Source organism: Saccostrea cucullata, unplaced genomic scaffold (assembly GCF_032062105.1).
Source record: "Saccostrea cucullata isolate Sc308-1 unplaced genomic scaffold, CSIRO_AGI_Scuc_v1 ctg2551, whole genome shotgun sequence".
Taxonomy (NCBI): domain Eukaryota; kingdom Metazoa; phylum Mollusca; class Bivalvia; order Ostreida; family Ostreidae; genus Saccostrea; species Saccostrea cuccullata.
In genome coordinates, this window is record NW_026939110.1 from 3,123 (window position 1) to 27,101 (window position 23,979).

At 33.8% G+C, this 23,979-nt stretch overlaps 1 protein-coding gene across 2 annotated transcripts; it reads left to right on the plus strand.

The window, feature by feature from the left end:
• The first annotated feature begins 268 nt into the window (after positions 1–268).
• LOC134252290 (focadhesin-like) lies at positions 269–20,515 on the plus strand. Of its 2 annotated transcripts, XM_062734730.1 has the most exons (11): positions 269–340; positions 1,845–2,016; positions 4,302–4,382; positions 4,675–4,800; positions 6,051–6,166; positions 6,541–6,777; positions 10,670–10,869; positions 12,386–12,560; positions 19,030–19,263; positions 19,902–19,962; positions 20,105–20,515. In XM_062734730.1, the coding sequence occupies exons 1-11, from the start codon at positions 293–295 to the stop codon at positions 20,197–20,199; spliced, it is 1,545 nt and encodes a 514-aa protein (XP_062590714.1). In that variant the 5' UTR covers positions 269–292; the 3' UTR covers positions 20,200–20,515. The 2 variants fall into 2 exon arrangements, with proteins under 2 accessions (XP_062590714.1, XP_062590715.1); XM_062734731.1 differs by lacking the exons at positions 269–340; positions 1,845–2,016 and adding an exon at positions 2,039–2,232.
• Positions 20,516–23,979: the final 3,464 nt, after the last annotated feature.

Below are 23,979 nucleotides of genomic sequence, written 5' to 3' on the forward strand. Positions count from 1 at the left end.
CTATTGAATTTATTTAAGGTACATTGATACTCTGATAAGAGAGTTAACTCTTAATGACATGAATGTCTATTATTCCTTTATAAATTTGCCAAATTGAAGTGTCTTTTTTGTCAAATTTTGCCCCGCAAGCCATGCTATAATTGTTTGAATTTTACTTAGAAAATATATCTACTTTGGAAAATTATAAGAGTTAAAGAAACATTTTATATGAGGGAGCAGAGGGTTTATGAACCTTAATTTCACTTTGTATTTTCTCTACCAGGAGAGCCCTCCATTGTTGAAGGTGGCAGCCATGACTGGACTGATGGCCTTGATTGGCTCTCAGAAAGCCCTCACATCGGTAAATACTCATATAATTCATAGTTATATATTGAATATTAAAATCTAGGCATTTAAAGAAAAAATTAAATACAGTCAAACCTCCTTATCTGGAACTCAATGAGGCCGATAAAAAAACTTCGAGATATACAAGGATTCGAGAAATGATCCAGGGTAAAAAAAAATTTAAGAATACGGGTTGGGACTTTCAAATGATTTTGACATATCCATGTATTTGAGATATCATTGTTTTCAAGGTACTAAATTTCAACTGTACAAATTAAGGTCAGATGATACCTTCCCCAAATTTCTGTTTTGTATATCTTCATAATCTATGAAAAATATACAAAAATTTAATTACTTTCTGATTTCTAAATTTGTTTCTAATTGTTTTTTAATATTTGAAACACTAAAAATGTGATTTTGGCAAACTAAGTTTTTTCTTCCTAAAGGATTATATAAGAAATGCCATCATCTGGTATCTCGCACAAATGCCTGGTAAGGTACTTCAATTTTTTGTGAGTAAACATGTTAAAGTAGTAATTCTTTAATGACAAAATCTTAGAAAAAATTATATATCATGAGGAACGTCTTGTCTGTCCTTAAGAGGATCTAACAATTTTCTTTTTTACATGACTGATTTTTTCCCCTTATTTGTAATTAATTACTACTCTAGGTGCCTATCTGACATTTCTGTGATTTCACTAATATTTATGGATCAGTTTAATTTCCTTTGCTTTCAAAGTACAAATTTAAAGATTTTTAATATATTTTATAACATAAAATTTCATATATATAACATCAGCTCTTCTTCACTTACAAAAACAAATCCCCATGTACCAATAATTTTTCCTTGTACCTTTAAGTTTGACCCATAAAAATGTGTTTACATGTAGAATTGTTTTTATGATTGCTCTCTATTTTAAAGGCGACTTATTTTTTTCTCACCTGTCTTGCTTGAAGCACAGCTTCTAGGAGGTCTCTCCATCTGTCCGTCTCTCAGTCTGTTATTCTTTCTGAGTATTACATATCAAATTTTGAATGATATATTTATCCAAAAGTCATGTCTTTGCAATGAAATTTTATTTTATAACTTCCTCCGACTTAGAGAAGACTCTCTTTGATTTTGAGGTCAAAGATAAAGATAAAAAAATTCATATATCATATCAAAGATAACTTAAGTTCCTCTTGAGTTTTGAATATCAATTGAATAGGACTCGTATTCTGATTTGGGGGCGAAAGGGTCTAAGATCAAGGTCAGGAACTTTTATATCTCAGAAAAATTTTTCCAGATGACAAATTAAGATTGCATTAAATCTTAATGTGGTTGATCTCTCTAGATTAAGAAAGATATTCTCATTAATCATTAGGTCAAATGGTGAAATGTCAAGGTCAATCCCTCTTTGCATGCATTCTCAGTCTACAGGTTTTATGTCTTTTTCTCTCACATTTGTTTTGTATTTAAAAGGGAAACGGGAATTTAGTGAATTATAGCTGGTTATACACTGAAATTTATCTTTTTTTAGAGCACAGAGCCTTTGTCTATGGCTTTGGGTGATGTGAATGTTGATGAAGTAATCCAGGTGATGACACAGGTCGTTTCTGTGGGAGATGACATTGGCATCCAGAACTCAGCAGCATGGATGTTAGGGAACCATTATCTGTCTGTTTCCTCAGTATCAGAGACCAGAACCAGTGGTATGTCATTAATTATATCAGAGACCAGAACCAGTGGTATGTCATTAATTATATCAGAAACCAGAACCAGTGGTATGTCATTAATTATATCAGAAACCAGAACCAGTGGTATGTCATTAATTATATCAGAAACCAGAACCAGTGGTATGTCATTAATTATATCAGAAACCAGAACCAGTGGTATGTCATTAATTATATCAGAAACCAGAACCAGTGGTATGTCCTTATTTATGCCCTGTTCACACGACGAGTTTAATTCGCAGTAAATTAATGCGAAGTAAACTAATGCGAATCAAATTAATGTGAATTAAATTGCGTTCACACGACAGCTAATGCGAAGTAAACTAATGTGAATTAACATTTTTTCTTCTACAGTCAGGCGTCAGTAAGTCATTATGACGTCATTTGTAAATCACGTCATGTATGCAGAGCCATCCTTTGATACATCATGTAGTGGCTACAGGTATCAGGGTTCGAAATTAGCGAGAAATACTCGCAAAATGCGAGTTGATTTTTAAAACAGCGAGTAAAAATAGAAGACACTCGAAATTTTTAGCGAGTGGTGATTTTTGACTCAAATACTTTCGTATCCATATTTTTCTGGTAATTTGTCTTGCTTTTTGAAATTTGAACAGAGTCGCAATGCATTCGGTAAACCTTGGTTGATTGTGTTACCAAATCTCAATCAGCTGATGCAATTTATACAAAAATGTTTCATTGTAGTTTTATTTGACATATAAAATGTGTCAACCTAGTCAAAATTTACCTTAGGTAAAAGAGGAATCATTATTTATAACATCAAATAATTTCTTCCATAACTTTCTGAAGTTCGTTTTCTGCAGCTAGAAAGCCATGTTAGGTGCCCGCTGTAAATATCACACCTGGTTAATTAAGTCCGGGATGTTTGACTCCATTATTCAGTAGCACAAAATCCCAACCTACCGACCCTTGATCATATTGATTTTTTTTTTTTGGAATGTTAAAAGGAATAAATATATTTTAATGTTATTTTTTTAAAGGCCAGATTACCTTTTTTTTTAATGTAAAAACATTGATGATCTTAATTCTGTACTGACCCACTAGAGAAGGCCCTGTATTATTATTGATTTGAATGAGCATGAAAAAGACATTTAATCCTTCTTTTAATTTTAGCTAGTGGATCTTCATTTTAGCCTGTAGATTTTATATGTACAGGCTAAAATTAGCCTGTGGATAAAAAAGTTAATTTCGATCCCTGGGTATTCGTTGATTTTAGTGATTAACATACTTTCCCTCAATTTTTGAACCAAATATAGCACAAATACCTATATATAACCACCAACACGTGTCCTGTGACTTAATTCTGGCCTTACACATGCGTCAAAATTTAATTCGAATTAGCTTCGCTTAGCGTTCACACGGAGCTAATGCGAAGTAATTTAATGCACAGTAAATTAATTCGAATTAAACTAATTCGCATTAAATTCTCCGTGTGAACGCTTAGCGAAGCTAATTCGCAGTAAACTTACGTTTAATTCGAATTAAACTCTCCGTGTGAACAGGGCATTATATCAGAGTCCGAAACCAGTGGTATGTCATTATTTATATCAGAGACCAGAGAACCAGGGGTATGTACTTAATCATATCAGAGACCAGAACCAGTGGTATGTCATTGTCTTTTTCCAGAAATCAAAATCAGTGGTATGTCATTATAATTTGTATCAAAGTCCAGAACCAGTAGTATATGTCATTATTTATATCAGAGATCAGAACCAGGGGGTGTGTTATTGTTTATATTGGAGACCAGAACCAGGGATATGTTATTATTTGAATCAGAAAACAGAGCCAGGGTGTGTGTTATTATTTATATCAGAGAACATAACCAGGGATATGTTATTATTTATATCAGAGATCAGAACCAGGGGGTGTGTTATTATTTGAATCAGAGAACAGAACCAGGGAGTGTGTTATTATTTATATCATAGAACATAACCAGGGGGTGTGTTATTATCTTTATCAGAGAACATAACCAGGGATATGTTATTATTTGTATCAGAGAACATAACCAGGGATATGTTATTATTTATGTCAGAAATCAGAACCAGTGGTATGTCATTATGCTTCATGTGTTTCTCTGTCTGATTATTGATATACTACCATATTCAGACTGAAAACATCTTAAAAATTGGTAGGTGATGTTTATCAAAATTTTTACAAGAACGAATCATATAACTTTACAGCGATTATTTTAAGCATACAAGTATAAGCTGTATGAAATGAAAGATGTAATTGTTCTGTTCTATTAGTTCCCACCAGCCTGGGTTACCTGCCAGATTCAAGTCTGTTGAGGGCAGTAGTAGATTTCCTCATCGATGCGGGCAAGAGAGGTAAATGTTTAACAATAATCCATGTACTGTGTGATTGATGTAATTAATGTGAAACTCAAAATTCTGTATAATCAAGTCACAGATTATTGACCATATTTAATAATGAGGACAGGAACAATCTCTGCATGGACTTCATCTGATGAGGAGTGCTTCTTTCACCCTAAGACTCAAATTCATCAATTTCATCTATACAACTGATAACAGTAGACGTCAGTAGTAAATGTTTTCCCCAGTAACTGAAATGGTTTTCTGACATCTCAATAGATTGAAAGTTAACTTGGATTATTTGTAGGTCCAGAGGCTGTCCCACACTCCCAGGTAGAGTGCTGCCTCAGAAGTCTGCTGGAGAAGGTGAGGCAGAGTCTGCCCCCGCTAAACTGGGCAGGGGTCCTCACCCCACTGATGAGGCTGAACTTCAGTAAGTATGTCACAAGAGTCTGCCCCTGGTAAACTGGGCCGGGGTCCTCACCCCTCTGATGAGGCTGAACTTCAGTAAGTATGTCACAGAGTCTGCCTCCGGTAAACTGGGCTGGGGTCCTCACCCCACTGATAAGGCTGGATTTCAGTAAGTATGTCACAGAGTCTGCCCCCGGTAAACTGGGCGGGGGTCCTCGCCCCTCTGATGAGGCTGAACTTCAGTAAGTATGTCACAGAGTCTGCCCCCGGTAAACTGGGCGGGGGTCCTCACCCCTCTGATGAGGCTGAATTTCAGTAAGTATGTCACAGAGTCTGTCCCCGGTAAACTGGGCTGGGGTCCTCACCCCTCTGATGAGGCTGAACTTCAGTAAGTATGTCACATGTGATCCACTGTTTATTTTTTATTTCATTTCAGCCCAAGTTTGGTTTGGTGGTTTATTGCAAATTTAAGTCTGGGAGAAAAAAAAATCTTGGAGAAGGGGACTGAACTATTAATCTTGTTTCATAAGCAATTCTTCCTAAAACAAGGCTTAAAGCTAAACATGATGCAATAAATAGCCATATTAGTTTTCTTATCTCCCACATCAGCACTGGGATATATAAACCTTTCATAATCATCATGCTTGGCTGCTTTTACTTGGTCGCTGCTGCTAGTAATACTTGTAGATCATACATTGTCTTCTTCTTTTATTTAATTGAAAGTTTATTAGCATTTATTTCAATTTGAAATGCATTAATATTAAATTGATATAAAATATCTTAAATAATTTTTTTCACTGATGTGGTAGAGGCATAGAGAAGTCAATTTTGTCACATGAAGTCTATAATAATCACAATGAATAGACATCTGTTCAGGTAAAATCCATGAAGCAAAATGTATTAAACTCTGAATAAAGCTGAGGCTTATATAGACACTGGAAAAGGACAGTCTTGAGAATACTAATATGGTGGACAGAGATAATTCTCTTTCTTTATAAATCAAGTTTAGCTTGAAGGTTCTTTGATACTCTAATTAGATAGATAGCTCTTAAAATATGTAATATTTTTTTATTCCTTTAAAGATTTGTAATATAAAAATGTCTTTATTGTACAGTTTTGTCCTGCAAGCTATGCAAAAAATGTCTCTATTTTACTTTTAAAATAACATTTCTTTTGGAAATTCATAAGCATTAAAGCTACACTTTATATGAACCTTAAGGATGTATAATAGTGAGGGAGATAACTCTTACAATTTTGATTAATGTTCTGTAGATGATGAAGTTGGAAGATTGTGTCTCCATGTCGCCATTTCTCAGAGTTCCTCCTCGCCGACAGCAGCCCTGCTGGTCAGCTCCTGGGGGACACCACCCCTCGTTCATTCTCTCAGTGTAAGTCTTGGAGTGACTTTGATGTTTAACTGCACACTATGTAAATACCGGTAAATGAGAAAATTAATTTATGAAATTAATTGCTTTTGAAATGCAATTTGTAACTGATATCAAGTAGAGCATTTATGAAATCCAAAGAAAGAAAAAGTGCAGTCTCAAGGAAAAAATCATAAACTAAGAAATTGTTATATGAAGGCATCAAAAGAAAAACTATGACCCGAATTGTTTTTTGTCTAAAACTATTTTAAATTATTGAAAGTTGCCTGCATTTGATTAAATTTGCTTTGTATTAAATATTCCTACAACATTGGAAAGTAAACTTGATTAAAATGATGAAGAATACCTTTCTATTATACTTGCTCTTTTTGTGTCAGGTCACTTCCCGTTGTCTTCTTTATGATGAGTTACCTGTTCTTGTCACATCTCTGTCTCCTGCGACCTTGACCTCTGTCCTTGACATGATGCAGCAGGAATTGGGAAATCCATATCTCCATGGTTTGTTTGGACTCCACAGGGCTTTGAAAGTCAGCAACCTCCCCAAAGCAGTGACAGAAATACTCCTACAATGTCTGGAAGCTGTGTACAGGAAAACAAAAGCTCGGCAGACTGATGTGAGTGGGATTATAATGTGGGTTTTTTTTGGTTTTTAGCTCACCTGAGCCAAAGGCTCAAGTGAGCTTTTCAGATCAAAATTTGTCTGTTGTCTGTCGTTGTCGTCGTCGTCGTTGTCGTCGTAGTCGTCGTTGTCGTAAACTTTTCACATTTTCATCTTCTTCTCAAGAACCACTGGGCCAATTTCAACCAAACTTGCTACAAAGTATCCTCATGTGGAATCATCCTCAGATAGTGTAGATTCAAACTTGTTCAAATCATGACCCCCAGGGGTAGGGTGGGGCCAAAATGGCCGATCAAAGTTTTACATAGGAATATATAGGAAAAATCTTTAAAAATCTTCTTCTCAAGAACCACTGGGCCAGGAAAGATGAAACTCATGTGGAATCATCCTCAGGCAGCGTAGATTCAAGTTTGTTCAAATCATGACCCCCAGGGGTAGGGTGGGGCCAAAATGGCCGATCAAAGTTTTACATAGGAATATATAGGAAAAATCTTTAAAAATCTTCTTCTCAAGAACCACTGGCGCAGGAAAGATGAAACACATGTGGAATCATCCTCAGGTAGTGTAGATTCAAGTTTGTTCAAATCATGACCCCCAGGGGTAGGGTGGGGCCAAAATGGCCGATCAAAGTTTTACATAAGAATATATAGGAAAAATCTTTAAAAATCTTCTTCTCAAGAACCACTGGGCCAGGAAAGATGAAACTCATGTGGAATCATCACCAGGTAGTGTAGATTCAAGTTTGTTCAAATCATGACCCCTGGGGGTAGGGTGGGGCCAAAATGGCCGATCAAAGTTTTACATAGGAATATATAGGAAAAATCTTTTAAAATCTTCTTCTCAAGAACCACTGGTGCAGGAAAGATGAAACACATGTGGAATCATCCTCAGGTAGTGTAGATTCAAACTTGTTCAAATCATGACCCCCAGGGGTAGGGTGGGGCCAAAATGGCCGATCAAAGTTTTGCATAGGAATATATAAGAAAAATCTTTAAAAATCTTCTTCTCAAGAACCACTGGGCCAGGAAAGATGAAACTCATGTGGAATCATCAACAGATAGTGTAGATTCAAGTTTGTTCAAATCATAACCCCTGGGGGTAAGGTGGGGCCAAAATGGCCGATCAAAGTTTTACATAAGAATATATAGGAAAAATCTTTAAAAATCTTCTTCTCAAGAACCACTGGGCCAGGAAAGATGAAACTCATGTGGAATCATCCTCAGGTAGTGTAAATTCAAGTTTGTTCAAATCATGACCCCCGGGGGTAGGTGGGGCCAATATGGTCGATCAAATTTTTACATAGGAAGATATAGGAAAAATCTTTAAAAATCTTCTTCTCAAGAACCATTGGGCCAGGAAAGATGAAACTCATGTGGAATCATCCTCAGGTAGTGTAGATTCAAGTTTGTTCAAATCATGACCCCCAGGGGTAGGGTGGGGTCAAAATGGCCAATCAAAGTTTTACATAGGAATATATAGGAAAAATCTTCTTCTCAAGAACCATTGAGACAGGAAAGATGAAACTCATGTGGAATCATCTTCAGGTAGTGTAGATTCAAGTTTGTTCAAATCATGACCCCCGGGGGTAGGGTGGGGCCAAATGGCCGATAAAAGTTTTAAATAGGAATATATAGGGAAACCTTTTAAAATCTTCTCTTCAAATACTTCAAAGCCATGCTTAGTGATATTTATAGGAAATCATCCTCAGGTATTGTAGATTCTAGTTTGTTCAAATCATGACCCCCTGGGGGGTTAAAATTCAAGCCCCCTCCCCGCCCTCAGTTAACTTTCAGTTCTGATCTGATATGTGCTTTTTTCTAGCCAATTGCTCAGGTGAGCGATGAGGCCCCTGGGCCTCTTGTTATGATTGTTACTGGCATTTCCTGTTTGATTATTCATACCTTTGTTAACTTTTAAATATCAGCAAAAAGTGATTATATATTGTTATCAAAATAATTAACTAGCCCTTACCATTTAAAAGTTAAGGTCAAGGTTAAAGTTTTCTCATAAGTACAAAATCTCCAAGGTCAAGGTCAAAAGGTCAAGGTTGTTGGTATCAAATGAAAGGTCTTGCCACAAAGAATACATATGTGAAAGAAAGTCCTGGTATCTACTGTTCAAAAGTTATGGCCAAGGTCAAAGTTTTTGAAAAGTAGGTCAAACTCCAAGGTCAAGGTCCAAAGGGCAAAGTTCTTGGTATTCAATGAAAGGTCTTCTCACAAGAATTATATATATGAAGTATGAAAGCCATAGCCCTTACCATTCAAAAGTTATGGTCAAAGTTAAAGTTTTTTCATAAGTACGGTAATCTCCAAGGTCAAGGTGACAAGGTCAAAGTTGTTGGTATTCAATAAAAGGTCTTGCTACAAAGAATACATATGTGAAATATGAAAGTCCTAGTACCTACCATTCAAAAGTTATGGCCTAAGTAAAAGTTTGGAATTTTTGTGTAAAAGTGGGTCAAACTCCAAGGTCAAGGTCAAAAGGTCAAATTTTGTGGTACCCAAAGAAAGGTCTTTTCACAAGGAATACACATATGAAATATGAAAGTCATAGCTCCACTAAATCAAAAGTTATGGGCAAGGTTAAAGTTTTTGTGACGGACGGACAGCCCGACAGACTGACGTACAGCTAGACAGACGGACAGACGAATGAGATTTAATGTCCCCTCGCTTTCGCGAAAGCGGGGGACAATTACAGTATGTGTCATGTCATACATCTGGGCTGTTTATGTGTTATAAACATGAGAAAATGAACATGTCAAACTTTATTTTATTAAAATGTAAATTTTAATACAAAATCTTTGACGTCAATAACATTTGCAAAAACCCCAGTTGGCCTTGATTTTGATGTTATGTAAAAATGACACCTGTTAGATTTAATTTGCTAATCAGACATAAGTTCTCCAGGTTTATGACTAAGAATGAATAAACAATTACCAGTGCAATATATAATCTACTAGTAATTTGAGACATGTGTAAATACATCATTTGTAACACTTATATATAATAATCAAATCACTGAGACAGTACTGAAAGACGGGGTCAGACTAATGCTAGATTTCACAAATTTCAGTACTGCATCATGAAAAGTTTTAAAATGTACAACTTAATTTTATAATTAACATAAAAAATGCAAAATATATATCTTCATGTTTTTCATTTCTTTGCAAAGGGAATTAAGTATTTACTTTTTGAAGAAACCATTTTGAATTGTCCGAATAACACCAGGTCTGAGTAAATTCAATATATTTTCGGAATTAATTTTTTTTCTACACAGTTGTAATACTATGCAGGTGCATGCCCTCTAAAGTCACTGAAAGGACCTTGTTAGTAACTGTTCCTTGATCTTTCAGTTACATCTACCATTTAGTCATTCTGAATTGCAGGTCTTTTTATTAAATAATATGCTTATTTTTGGCTCACTTGGTCAGAGACTAGAAAAGCTTATGTGATAGTACGGTGTCAGTTGTATGTACATCTGTTTGTTTGTCCATCTGTAAACATTTTTTTAATGCTACATCTACCTTTGACCTTGGACCTTATACCTTAACCTGTGAACAGTTAGAGGCATTTATACCTGCTGTTCAATCCAATTCATGTATTAATAATAAATAAAATACTGTAAACCAACTTTTATTCGCAACGACTTTATTTCGATTTACCGGGAGTAAACTAATTCACGACGATAAATTTTCGCGATCAAGCCATTTTTGGAACTTTTTAATAGAAAAAGAGATTTTAAGGACCCGTTAGCGGCGAGAAATTTTCGCGATGACAAGGCTCTCGCGAACCTCGCGAAAATTTCTCGCACGCGAATAAAAAGTTGGTTTACAGTACATGTATATTCTAAATGCTGAATTAGGTCTTGGCTCTCTCTTGTTTTAGCCATGCCTTCTCCATCTGGTTGGAGAGTGCCTGGGCAGTGTACCAGATGACGTGTTTGATGAACTGACCGAGTCCGACTTCTCTGAGGAAGACAACCACTTCCTGTCCTGCTTTGTGAGGTGTTACCTGGTGGCTCAAGGGAGACAACCACTGGCTCTGCTGAACCGATGTGTGGATGCCAGTCTCAATCAAGCAGACAGGTTATCATGTGTGAAATAAAAAGTTAACTTTCATAGAAAGCTATATAATATATATAGGATCTCACTTGGATTGAGGTCAGATATGATCATTTGTATCCAACAAGTTATACTATTATCTATGACCAAAGTAGAATGATCCCAATTCGTTTCATGTTAAACTATAAATGTACCATGGGCATTCATGTCCTTGGGACATATCTCTAGCTTTCTTCTTTTGAGCACACATCAGTAGAGCTACAGTCTCATCAGTGCCCTAAACTGACTAGGTGGCCACAGTTTATACAGAATATAATATTGAGATTCACAATAAATAATGACATATCAACAATAGCATAAAATTTCAGTGATCCCCCCAAAAATTGGTCCCCTAAAAATAGAATGGTTATTTGATGCTGGATCCAATACTTTTGTGGGTGGTGACATGTATAATAGTTATAATTACCGTAACTATATATATTTTCCAGTGATACAGATGACCTGCTGGCTTTATTCTACCACACATTCTGGTGACCAGTATAATAGTTATATGTATATTTTTCAGTGATACAGATGACCTGCTGGCTCTATTCTACCACACATTCTGGTGACCAGTATAATAGTTATATGTATATTTTTCAGTGATACAGATGACCTGCTGACTTTATTCTACCACACATTCTGACCAGTATAATAGTTATGTGTATATTTTCCAGTGATACAGATGACCTGCTGACTTTATTCTACCACACACTCTGGTGACCAGTATAATAGTTATGTGTATATTTTCCAGTGATACAGATGACCCTGGCTGGTGACCAGTATAATAGTTATATGTATATTTTAGTGATACAGAAGACCCACACACATTCTGGTGACCAGTATAATAGTTATATGTATATTTTCCAGTGATACAGATGACCTGCTGTATTCTACCACACATTCTGGTGACCAGTATAATAGTTATGTGTATATTTTCCAGTGATACAGATGACCTGCTGGCTCTATTCTACCACACACTCTGGTGACCAGTATAATAGTTATATGTATATTTTCCAGTGATACAGATGACCTGCTGACTTTATTCTACCACACATTCTGGTGACCAGTATAATAGTTATATGTATATTTTTCAGTGATACAGATGACCTGCTGGCTTTATTCTACCACACATTCTACCACACAGATGACCTGCTGACTGGTGACCAGTATAATAGTTATATGTATATTTTTCAGTGATACAGAGACCTGCTGGCTTTATTCTACCACACATTTTGGTGACCAGTATAATAGTTATATGTATATTTTCCAGTGATACAGATGACCTGCTGACTTTATTCTACCACACATTTTGGTGACCAGTATAATAGTTATATGTATATTTTTCAGTGATACAGATGACCTGCTGGCTTTTTTTCCACACATTTTGGTGACCAGTAAATAGTTATATGTATATTTTCCAGTGATACAGATGACCTGTTGACTTTATTCTACCACACATTCTGGTGACCAGTATAATAGTTATATGTATATTTTTCAGTGGTACAGATGACCTGCTGGCTCTATTCTATCACACATTCTGGCACATCTCTCAATCCAAAGCTGAGTCCAGTGGAGTCCAGCATCAACTTCAGTGGCTGCTAGAACTCCTAGGCCACACTAGAAATGTGTCAACTGGGGCCATTGCCCTATCTGACAAAGTCAATATTGATAAGGTAAAACTCTTTGTTCTTACAAGACTATAAACTGAAAACAGACTTAACATTTCAAACCATTATAATTTCTGAAATATTTTGATAGTGAACCCAAATTTAAATCATATGCTTAAATTGCAATGCTATACTCTATTCTCTGACCTTATTTATGGGTGCCGCCATGTTTGGATCACGTGACTTGACGCCATGAAGGTGCTGATAACGTCATAATTCGGTCATACTCAATGCAGTAACTTTTCTCCATTATTCATTCATTTATTGGCATAATTCTAATACAAACACTCGTTTATATTAAGTTAAAGTTAACTGATTCATTCTTTATTTGGTCTTTTTTTCCTCTTCATTCTTTGTATAATTAAATGTTTTAAAATCAGTATTGATCGATTGATTGTTATTGTTTAAGGCCAAGTTGGTTATATTTTACCCGTATTTCGGAGGTTTGATAAATATTACGCCGGGTTTTCTTTGAAATAAATTTTAGCAAGATTATAAAAGGCAAAAACTTATATAAGTAAGAAAGAATGTCAGATCTTTTATACAGAGAGAGAGAGAGAGAAAGAGAGGGGGGGTCTCAAGTAAAATTGTAACAGGTGATTTGTAAACTTGTTTTGAAAATAAATATTAGCATACAAATACAAACAAATGTATGACTGAAACTTTTTACAATTCATGTTTTAATTTTTGTGATGATTTTTTCCCACTAAGTTCATTAATAAACTGTACGTGTTAAATTAGGCATTATCCATGGGTCCTCGTGGGGTATTGGCAAACGAACAACTAGGATATTTTAAAGAGAGGCGAGTTGACGACTAATCCTCCCTTTTTATAAGTGAAACATACAACCTATCCCTACTCCTATTTTTTTCATACTTAAAAAATCTGCGTGCCATGGGCGTTAAACAAAATTTATAAGTGACGACAAAATCTCTTCCAGGCCCGACACATCTACATTTGTCATTGTGAATATTTTTTGTCTAAATTTCTGAAGGGCTACATGCGCATGGTTTCAATATTATTACAGGTAGATCAAAAAAATCATTTACATAATTAGTCACCCTCCTGGCGTCTATATTATACTGGTATTACGATAAATCCAGAACTAATGAATTTTTAAAAAAAAGGTACTTCAATTTTCTCCGTTTTTCCTCGATTCTTGTACAGGACTTGGGGAGAAACGCGGTTGAAGTTTTAAGTTACTTATACATCTGTATATACTAGTATATACTTTAAAACTTATTAACACCTGTGTGAAAAAATTTATAATAAATTCATTTTTTTATTTAAAAAAAGGCTGAAGATGTTTTTCATAAAGCAAGGACTGATTTTGAAGAACATGCAACAAGTCAGTTTAATGCTCATGCAAGGCTATACCGGTACTTCCCATTTTTTAAAAGTCAAACGGTTTTATTTTCTTAAATGATTTCACATGTGTGGAATCATTTCATAAAACGACAATCGTGTTTAATATTGCAGCACACTCTAGCATAATTTTTTCCTTCTCAAATGTTATAAAATGTAATACATGAAAGAAAGTCATGTTGTTTTTTTTTTATGCGATTTTAAACAGGAGGGCTGTTCATATACATGTATATATAGAAATTAGAAATTTAGGAAAGAAAGTACACAAATATCCAAACAACTGTGAACTAAAACATGCCTTCGCAAATTGTAGAAAAAATTATAATAAATTAAGGAAAAATCTTAAATCAACTTTTTACAATAGTGTAGCAGAAGAAATAAACTCGCTTTCACCACAAAACTCTAATAAATTTTGGAATAAGATAAAAGAAAATAAATCAAAGAAAACTATTGCAGAAGCAATTTAAAAGATTTTGATCATTACAAATCGCTACTGAACATACAATATGCTGATGAAGAAAGCTCAAAATACAAATTTACTGAACTAAATACTGAACCAAATCCATTAGACTTTTTGTTTACTCAAGATGAAATTAAACAAAGCATTTTAAAGCTAAAAAATGGTAAAAGTGCTGGGCCTGACATAATCTTAAATGAATTTATTAAAACAAACAATACTTCTCTTTTACCAATTCTTACAAAACTGTTCAATATTTTACTAAAAAAAATGGAAAAATGCCCAAAATGGAATTAAATCACTTATTACCTCATTATGCAAAAATGGTGACCCTAATAATACAAACAATTATAGAGGTCTCAGTGTTACAAGTTGTTTAGGAAAACTTTTTACAGGCCTTCTACAGAAACGCTTAGATAATTATCTTGAGTCAAATAACCTACTAAGCCAATATCAATCTGGATTTAGAAAAGGTCATAGGACCACAGACAATATATTTGTATTAAAAACACTTGTAAACAAATATCTTTATGCAAAGAAACAGAATTAATATGTGTGTTTTGTAGATTTTTCAAAAGCATTTGATACTTTTATGTGAGCACTTTTATACAAATTGAATAAAAAGGGTATTGGTTAACTTTTCAAACTTTTAACAGACATGTATTCGAACACATACTATTCTTGTAAAAAAGACAATCAAATAGGATAGAAATTTAAAGCAAATAGAGGAGTCAAGCAAGGTGATAATTTAAGTCCAACACTTTTCAATATTTTTGTTGATGATTTTGTGAATTACAAGAATGTAAGTACATATCCCTTATCTAGATACTATGCCAATTAATCATATGTTTTTTGCTGATGATCTTGTCCTTGTATCAAAATCAGAAGTTGGTCTACAAAATTGTAGCAGATATTTTAGGAATATTGTTCAGATTTGTTGGAAATTGTGTGTTAATATGGAAATAAACAGATGTTATGATTTTTTCAAAAAAATCTGTTTGAAGCATCATTTAGATTTTATTATAATCACAAAATGATTAACATAACAAATGAATATCATTATTTGGGTATTGTGTTTAGATCTGATGGGAAAATGAAATTTGCTGCTGAACAGCTATAGAACGTGCTAGAAAAGCATATTACGGTTTAAATCAAATTTTCCTGCAAATGTTACATTTTTCTGCTGAAATTAAAATTATATTTACAATGATAATACCAATTATAACATCCTGGATCTGAAATATGGATAACTGACTTTAAATGTGATTTAAGGTCTTCAGACCAGTTTCCTTTTGAAAAAACACAGCACTTGATATTTAAAGATATACTAGGGGTACACAGAAAGGCATCAAATCTTGCTGTTTTATGTGAGTTGGGTCGTTTTCCTTTGTACTATTTATGTTATGAATATATGTTAAAATATTATGAGACTGAAGGAAATGGAATGCAACCATGATTATAACAATATTTAGTATATACATTTAAAGAAGACAAAAATCTTTATTAAAATTCTTGGCAAAAGAAACTGTGTGAAATTAAATATTAGTTCTAAAATATTCACATAACTTTGAAAAACAAATTACAAGAGCATTACCAAAACAAGATATATGAACACTGAAAAAAGTTAGCAAATCAGACTCTGGAAAGTTAGCATTTTTAGCAAAATTGTGAATCAAGATGAATACAAACTGCAAAGTTATTTAAAACTGCCCAATGAAGAAAAGTTGGCAATCAAAACTAAATAAAAAAATATATAAAATTAAGGTTACTTCCCATCCACTATATATTGAAACGGGTAGATCTGTAAACCCCCTATTCCTAGAGAAAAACGTTTTATTTTCATGTAAATTGATGTTCGAAAAACATTTTGTTCTTTATGTGTCCAAAGTATGATCAATATAGATGCAATTATAATGATATATTTAATGTAAACACATATACTAGTGATAACCCCATTAGAAAAACTGTCAATCCTACAAATATTTCAACTGCTAGAAGGATATGTTAATTGTTTCTTGAAAAAGTGCTTTGACACCAGAAAAGAAAGTCAAAAATGAATATTAATATTGAGAAATACACAATTTTGTTCACCTCATATTTCTCACTTTGTATATACTTGTATTAATTATGTTAATTTATGCTATGTTATTCATGTTCATGACTGTATGCCGACATGGTAATTGTCAATAAAGTGAATTGAATTGAATATAGGCGAATGTGAATTGTAGTTAAAATAAGACATAGAACAATAGAGCGTATTTATTTTTTTTTTTAGTATAACACTATATAGATTATTAAATAAATTAATATCCATGAAGTAAAATTAGATTAATAACATGACGGTCGTCTAGATTTTCTCAGTCGACTGACATATATTTCTTTTAAATATTAAACACGAAATATAAATATTTTTTAATTTTGTCTCAATTTTTTTGTCATTGTTAATTATTTTTACTTAATTTTTTATTTACTAAACCAGCACATGGTGTATAAAATTATATACAAAACGTCAAATACAAAAAAGGTTTCGGATAACAACGGGCTGTTTATGAATAAAATGAAATTGAAAACTTGATTAAAAAAACACACACATGTATATCACTTCGTTAGATTTTTTACTATACTTACACACATTTCCAGTCGTATCTCAGCATGTCTGACTGTGGAAAACAAAGAAAACAATGTATTTATCACCCGTTTACTCGTAGTGCTTACTGTCACTCTTATCACACTGTCAGCACCGTAATGGCGGCCGACGACAACGCCGCCATGTGACAAAGCGCGATAACTCTGTAAAACGTGAAAAAGAATCGTGTATACAAAGCTGCAAAATGTTATGCAAATTCACTAAATAAAACTCACGATATCAAAAATAAAAAAATTACTTAGGTCTGTCTTGGAGCCAGGTTTTGCTTTTATTATTGTCTTTTCAGAGATTAAACAGTTGACTGTATAATACTTTACTTTGTTAAATTTTATTGTGTGTTTGTATGTTGTTGGATTGAATTTTTATGTCATGAAATCAAATTTTGACTTTTCCTTCTGCATCTGTCCATTTTATTTGTTCTTCCTTAAAATTCTATAAACTTTCAACATCTTTTTTGCCATGGCAAACATGTGCTTCTTTTCTTAATTTTCTCAAAATGAAAATAAACCACAAGAGCTACAGTCTTGTCAGAGACTTCTTGTTGGTTTCATATCTTCTAAACATGAGTTGTTCAGTTATCATTCAAATTGCTGAATACAATTTAATGACAGAACCCTGATTATTTATCACTTACAGCAAACTGTCCAAGTTCAACCACTGTTCATTCACCTGTTGCTGTCTGTTCAGTCATTGTTCACTTAGCTTTCACTTTTTTGCACTTTCCTACTTTCATTTCATCTGCATGTACTCTTATTACATTAAAACTACAAGTCTCTATTAAATTGAAGCTCTGTTAATGTGGACTTTTAACGGCCTACTGTTATCTGTTTTTCTGTGTCATCATCCATCATCCTATATAAACTTTTGAACATTATCAGTTTCTTCTTTTGAAACAGTGCTGAACCAGTTTCAACCAATTTTGGCATATTGCATCAGTAGGTGAAGGGGAACAAATATAATTGTGAAATTCATGGTCCCTGCTCCCATTGGGCCTGAGGGATGAGCCTAAACACATCAAAATTAGTATGACTATCTTCTTTACTTCTAGACATTATGTAGTCAAACTTCTGATGCCATATTGTAACAAGTATAAAGCCCTCTGCTAAAATTTTGAAATTCATGGCCATGTTGTTGAAAAAAAAACGAAACCGAACATCTATTGACCAAAAAAAAAAAAAAAAAAAAGAAAGAAAGGAAAGACAACAATAACAAAAACATTCATGTTCATGGGTTCTGATTTGGGATTGGGCTCTAAGGTTTATAGTGAAAATGCAAAAAATCTTTAAAATATACCTTCACCTTTATTTATTTAGCAGAAATTATGATGAGCAAAATTAAGTGACCCTTCCATATTTGTTGTTGCCACACTGTTGGGTTTTCAGAATCTGTCAATTATTTATATACATGTATTGAAAACACATTAAATCTTTGAAAATTTTTGTCTTTGCTCCTGAGACATAGGAAAAGTGAGTACAGAATAATGATGAGCAAATGTGCTCTGTTCAAAATTATGAAATATGATGCCCTAGTATGACATTAATTGGATTGATTCCTCACCCTTATACATGTATTGTTATACCATGTATACTGAGTTGTGAACTTGTGAGGGTTCTGACTTTTAAAAATACAGACAAGTAAAATATGAATGATAAGAGTTTTTACCTGTTAATAAATAACATACTCTTTATATTGTAAAATGCAAGAATGTTCCCACATAATAAATGTGAAAAGTAGATCATAGTAATCTCTCCAAAGATGGGGAATGGTTGTGTTGTTTTAACAATTGTCATACTTTTAACACCCTCCCTGGCCTGTGGTTTTATTCCATTAATTGTCCTGACTTGCTGTATGAGGCTGAAGAGTTTTGGGTTTGGTTGGTTGCATCAGTCCTATTCCATTACTTGTTTAGACTTAATGTTGTATTTTCAGCTTGTAGAGTTTTGGGTTTGATTGGTTGCAGCAGTCCTATCCCATTAATTATCTAGACCTAATGCTGTATTTTTCAGGTTGTAGAGTTTGGGGTTCGCTTGGTTGCAGCAGCCATCAGTATGTGGACGTCAGCCTCCACTGCCTCTGTGTACAATATAAACCCACAGTTCTTAATGGAGCGCTATCCCATCAGTCCTTTCCAGGAAGGTCATGACTTGACCTTGGGCAGGTGCCAGCAGAGTCCTATACATTTATTACCATCCTACATATCTGGACTGGAACACGAGCCATGGAATCAGATTTCACTAAAGGTCAGTGACAATGAGGGTTCAGACCATTCCTTACAGTATTATTGATAATTTTTGCATTTAAATTTCTTGTCCTCTCAGAATACAGAGATAAATGAAAGTTACTAGGGAAACATAATATCTACTTTTTATGTTTTTATTCATAATCTCAAATTCACACATATCTTAAAGTTTAATCTCAGTCCTATTGAGTTCAAGATGACAAGTTTTAAACATATACAGTCAAATCTCATCTCAAACTGAATGGGACAGGAAAAACTTTGAGATATCCAATGATTTGAGATATCGAGTGTAAAATACTTAAAGAATAAGTTACTGTAAACCAACTTTTATTCTCGTGAGAGAAATTTTCGCGAAGTTCGCGAGAGCCTTGTCATCGCGAATATTTCTCGCCGCGAACCAGTCCTTAAAGTCTCTGCATCTATAAACAACAGATCAAAAAAGGCCTGATCGCAAAAATTAATCTTCGCGAACTAGTTTAATCCCAGTAAATCCCGAAATAAAGTCATCAGGAATAAAAGTTGGTTTACGGTATTGGGACCTCTAAATCACTGTATCTAGTTAATGTATATTCACTATTTTTAGAATAGCAGTATATCCTGATCAGTATACAGGAGTATATTGTGTATAACATGTTTCAGGTTCTGGACTGGCTAGCTTTAATGCAGCGCAGGCAGAATTCCACCTTACAATCTCTATCAGGTGAGCTAAAACTAGAATACCACATTTAAGGTTAAGTTTTGAGTTCTTAATTCTTTAATTGCATAGACACCTGATTTTTAAAAACGTTTTAACACTATTATATTTCAGTATTTTAAAATTGAGTTGTTTTGACATTTTCTAGCTGCTGAGGTTGGCCTGAAGCATTCTGCCGAGTTCAGGAGAGCTCAGGCCTGGACTGATATTATACAAAGATATCCCACAGTCTCTGTAGATTAGTCTTCATTGTAGAGAACAACAGACATTAAAAAAAAAATTCTGCTACTATAGTCAACAGTGCCCACATAGGAAAGTGTTTCAGTAGATAGTTAATTCTCCAGCTATTGTCTATGTAAAGCACTGAACACATACTTGGGCATTAAGAAGTTTAATAAGTTGAAAATTCAATCTTCTTCAGTAAATGAAACTGATGTCCTTCACAGGAATAGTACATTGTTATATCTCCTTCCATATTTCAATAAGAAAATCTTCTATTGCTGTAGAAGATATCTCCAGAAGCCAAAGACAATTATTAATAAACTAAGACAAAACTTTGCATCTTTTTCTGTGTTTGAATAAATTTATCATTGTGTGTTTGTACTTAAATATTATGAAATATTGGCAAGTTTCTAAGGATTAACAGAGCTCTAATAAGCTTTTGCAAACTGTTGAGTTACTAAATGATCAGGAGAAGAAGAGATTTATGACTTTGATAGCTGTACCCTGGTTCCCTCTGGCTCCAGGGTGGCTTTGATCTTGATAAATTTTCCCCTTGATTCATAGAATGGTACATGAAATATATGAAGATATTAACTAACAGTATTCAAGCTCAATACAAAATGGAGCAGAGCAAACACAGACCTCCAAACATCATAGGTTGGATCAGCTGCTATGTAGGAGTGAGCATCCCCTCCCAAACAGTCATACCAGTCTTGTGCTCTTGTCATGATTGAGAAATAATGGAAAAAAATATGTCGACAGTTCTGTGTCTAAATATTGGCTTTATGATTAGTATGAAAAACGTCAGTCAGCATTTGACTTAATGATAAATTGTATTTGCTGTCAAGGTCATTGTATCAACTAGAACTTAAAAAATTAATACTTTGAGTGAGACTGCTGATATTTTTGTTTCATCAACTTGTTTGTCAGTAATTAACCTCCTTTGAAAAATTGTTCATATATAGAGCATGCTCTTGCGTATCGACTAGGATATATAAACTCCATACGCAGGTGATGAAGGTATATTGCTGCTTAGCGGTAAGTAAGGGAAGTTGACAATTGAAAAGTGAAAGTTATCATGTTGATCATAGAGCTTGGTCATTAGATTACCATTAAGTCATCTTTTTTAAGATAAATGTTCAAATATGAACAGATGTGTCACATTCTGTGGTATCTTATATTTCAAACTCACTAGGATATCTCGTATGGGAATGAGCATTGTTAATTGACAATAAATTGTTGAGATATATAAGTGTGGAGTTAAAGGCCACAGCAAGTGTTTTATTCTTTTCAGTTTTCAATTTGTATATGATCTTGAATAATTGTACTTCATATGAATACAAAAATAGGTCTGCTTATAATGGGGCACAATCGTTATCCATGGAAATTCCAACAAATTGTTGGAAGACCTGGTCTCCAAAAAAAACACAAACTCTTAAGATATTGTAAATCAGAAACTCTTTTTAATATCATCTTCAGAGTACTTGTGTGTAAAATCACTTAAGCTGCACTAAAATTGTTTGCCATTAATGTGGTTCTGTTAAAAAAGTTGAAAAGTTTATGAAGTGCATATATGGCTGAATTTTTGGTAATTATCAACTTTTCATTTCCGACATTTTTTTGTTTTCATATCCAACATTTTTTAATTACATAAGTACATGTAGTACCTATAGTAACATTTGATAACTTTACTTGTGAAAAATTTAAAGGAATAAATCATACATAAATCATTGAAATCCAATTTTGTAAATCTATCAGTGACATGGACATAAGTATGGTGCTGTCACTGACATTTAATTTAGTGCACATTAAATGTGGTAAAAAAGTTTATGCTCATTGAACAATTAACCTAGACTTAGTGCTACATACATGTATGCATATATGTACAGATGTTTATTATTATTATTATTTTTTTATTGATATTTTGGTATACGTAAATACTTTTAAAATTCCATTTTCTTTTACTTAGAAAACATTGAATTGCCGTACAGGTAAATTCCGGAAATGAAAAAAAATATGTCGGAAATGAAATTAAAAAAATGTCGGAAATGCTGTGCATATTTCCGGAAATGAAATGCAGTGGCATATAGCATAGGGCCATGAGCCAAAATATTTAATACAGTGTATCAAATTAATTAAATTATAGGATATATAAACAAAAGAAAGAATAAATACTTGATGTCCTCAAAACTAAATGTCAAATTGCCATTGAGAAAAGATATGATCCACTGGTATCAAAATAATTACAGTGCATATAATTATCACATACAGGTGTGCAGAAAGACTGCATGTGAATGAAAGTATATTTCTGCCGCCTACCCCAAAGTCAATATTCAAACTTATCAAACAGGTTGCTTATGCAAGAATCTGGCCTAGAAAGTCTTTGCTATGAGGTGGTATAAGTGCTAGACAATACATTAACTTCTTTTAATATTCTGTAGACGAGAGGCCCATGAGAGGCAAAGCTAACCTGCATTCCCAAGAAATATTTTGCCCCACCTTTAAAGCTTCTTGTGTCAAGACTTAACCAGATTTGAATTCACTTTTTGGGATTCTGTCTTTATGACAAACATGGCTTTGTTATTTTGGAGACATTTTTTTCAAATATATAAGCATCTTTGGATTCAGGAATTTAGACAGAATTATTTGGTTGAAAGTATATATTACACCCCCTTCCTAGGTGAGATATTAAAAAGAGAAAATAAAGATCAGGGTCATTAAACCATATTCTTCTCAAGAACCAATGGGTCAAAAAAGGCTAAAAAAAATTGTTGTTTAAAGTCTAAATTGTTTAAGCCATGCTTTCGTATGCCAAAATACTAAAGAGTTGGGCTATGTCACAACAGGAGATCAATAATTTAGTTATAACCCCTGGAGTTGGGACAGGGCCATATCAGGATTGAGACCAAATATTTACATGAGAATGAATTGGAAAATTAATTTTTAAAAATAGCCAAAAAATGCTCAGTTACTGGGAGCAACCTCATAATATCCTCCTTTACTTTTGACCTTGATATTAATATGACTCTAAAGCAACAAATAAGGTCTCCACTTTTAATTTTGATTATATGACCCTAAACCAACAGGTCTACACCTTTACTTTTGAATTTAATTACATGACCCTACACAAACATGTCTCTTTCTTTACATTTGACCTTGATAATACATGTATGACACTTTAATCCAACAGGTCTCGCCTTAAATTTTGGTCTCGATTACATAACCCTTAACAAAGAGATCTCCACTTTGAATTCTAGTCTTTTTACATGACCCTAAATAAACAAGGTTTCCTCTTTTACCTTTGACCTTGATCACATGACCCTATGCCAGTAGACCCTTAACCAACAGAACTCGACACTTACTGTTGACTTGGATTACATTACCTTAAACAAACAGGTGTCCTAAACAAACAACTATCCTAATTTACTTTTGATCTAGATGACGTGACCCTTAATGAACAAGTCTCATTCTTTAATTTTGACCTTGATTACATGACCCTAAACTAATGGAACCCAACTTATAAATTTAGTCTTGTTTACGTCCTTAAACCAACAGGTCTCTTTTACTTTTGACCTTCAATTCTTGACCCTAAACCAATGGGTCTCCCTCTTTAATTTTTGTCTTGATTACTTGACCCTTAACCAATGGATCTCTAAGTTTACATTTGACCTTGTGTACACGACCCTAAACCAGTAGGTCTCTTGATTAAAAGACATTAAACAGTGTCCAACTTAACATTTGATATTGATAGCTTGACCCCAGTCAAACAAATATCCTTTACTTTTGACCTTGTGTACATGA

What these genes read in the sequence shown, in the direction of transcription:
- LOC134252290 (XM_062734730.1), top strand. Translation starts at nt 293, where the DNA reads ATGACTGGACTGATGGCCTTGATTGGCTCTCAGAAAGCCCTCACATCG. An exon ending in ACTGATGAGGCTGAACTTCA is followed by an intron (nt 4,801 to 6,050) that starts GTAAGTATGTCA and finishes AATGTTCTGTAG; the next exon opens with ATGATGAAGTTGGAAGATTG. An exon ending in GGAATCAGATTTCACTAAAG is followed by an intron (nt 19,264 to 19,901) that starts GTCAGTGACAAT and finishes AACATGTTTCAG; the next exon opens with GTTCTGGACTGGCTAGCTTT.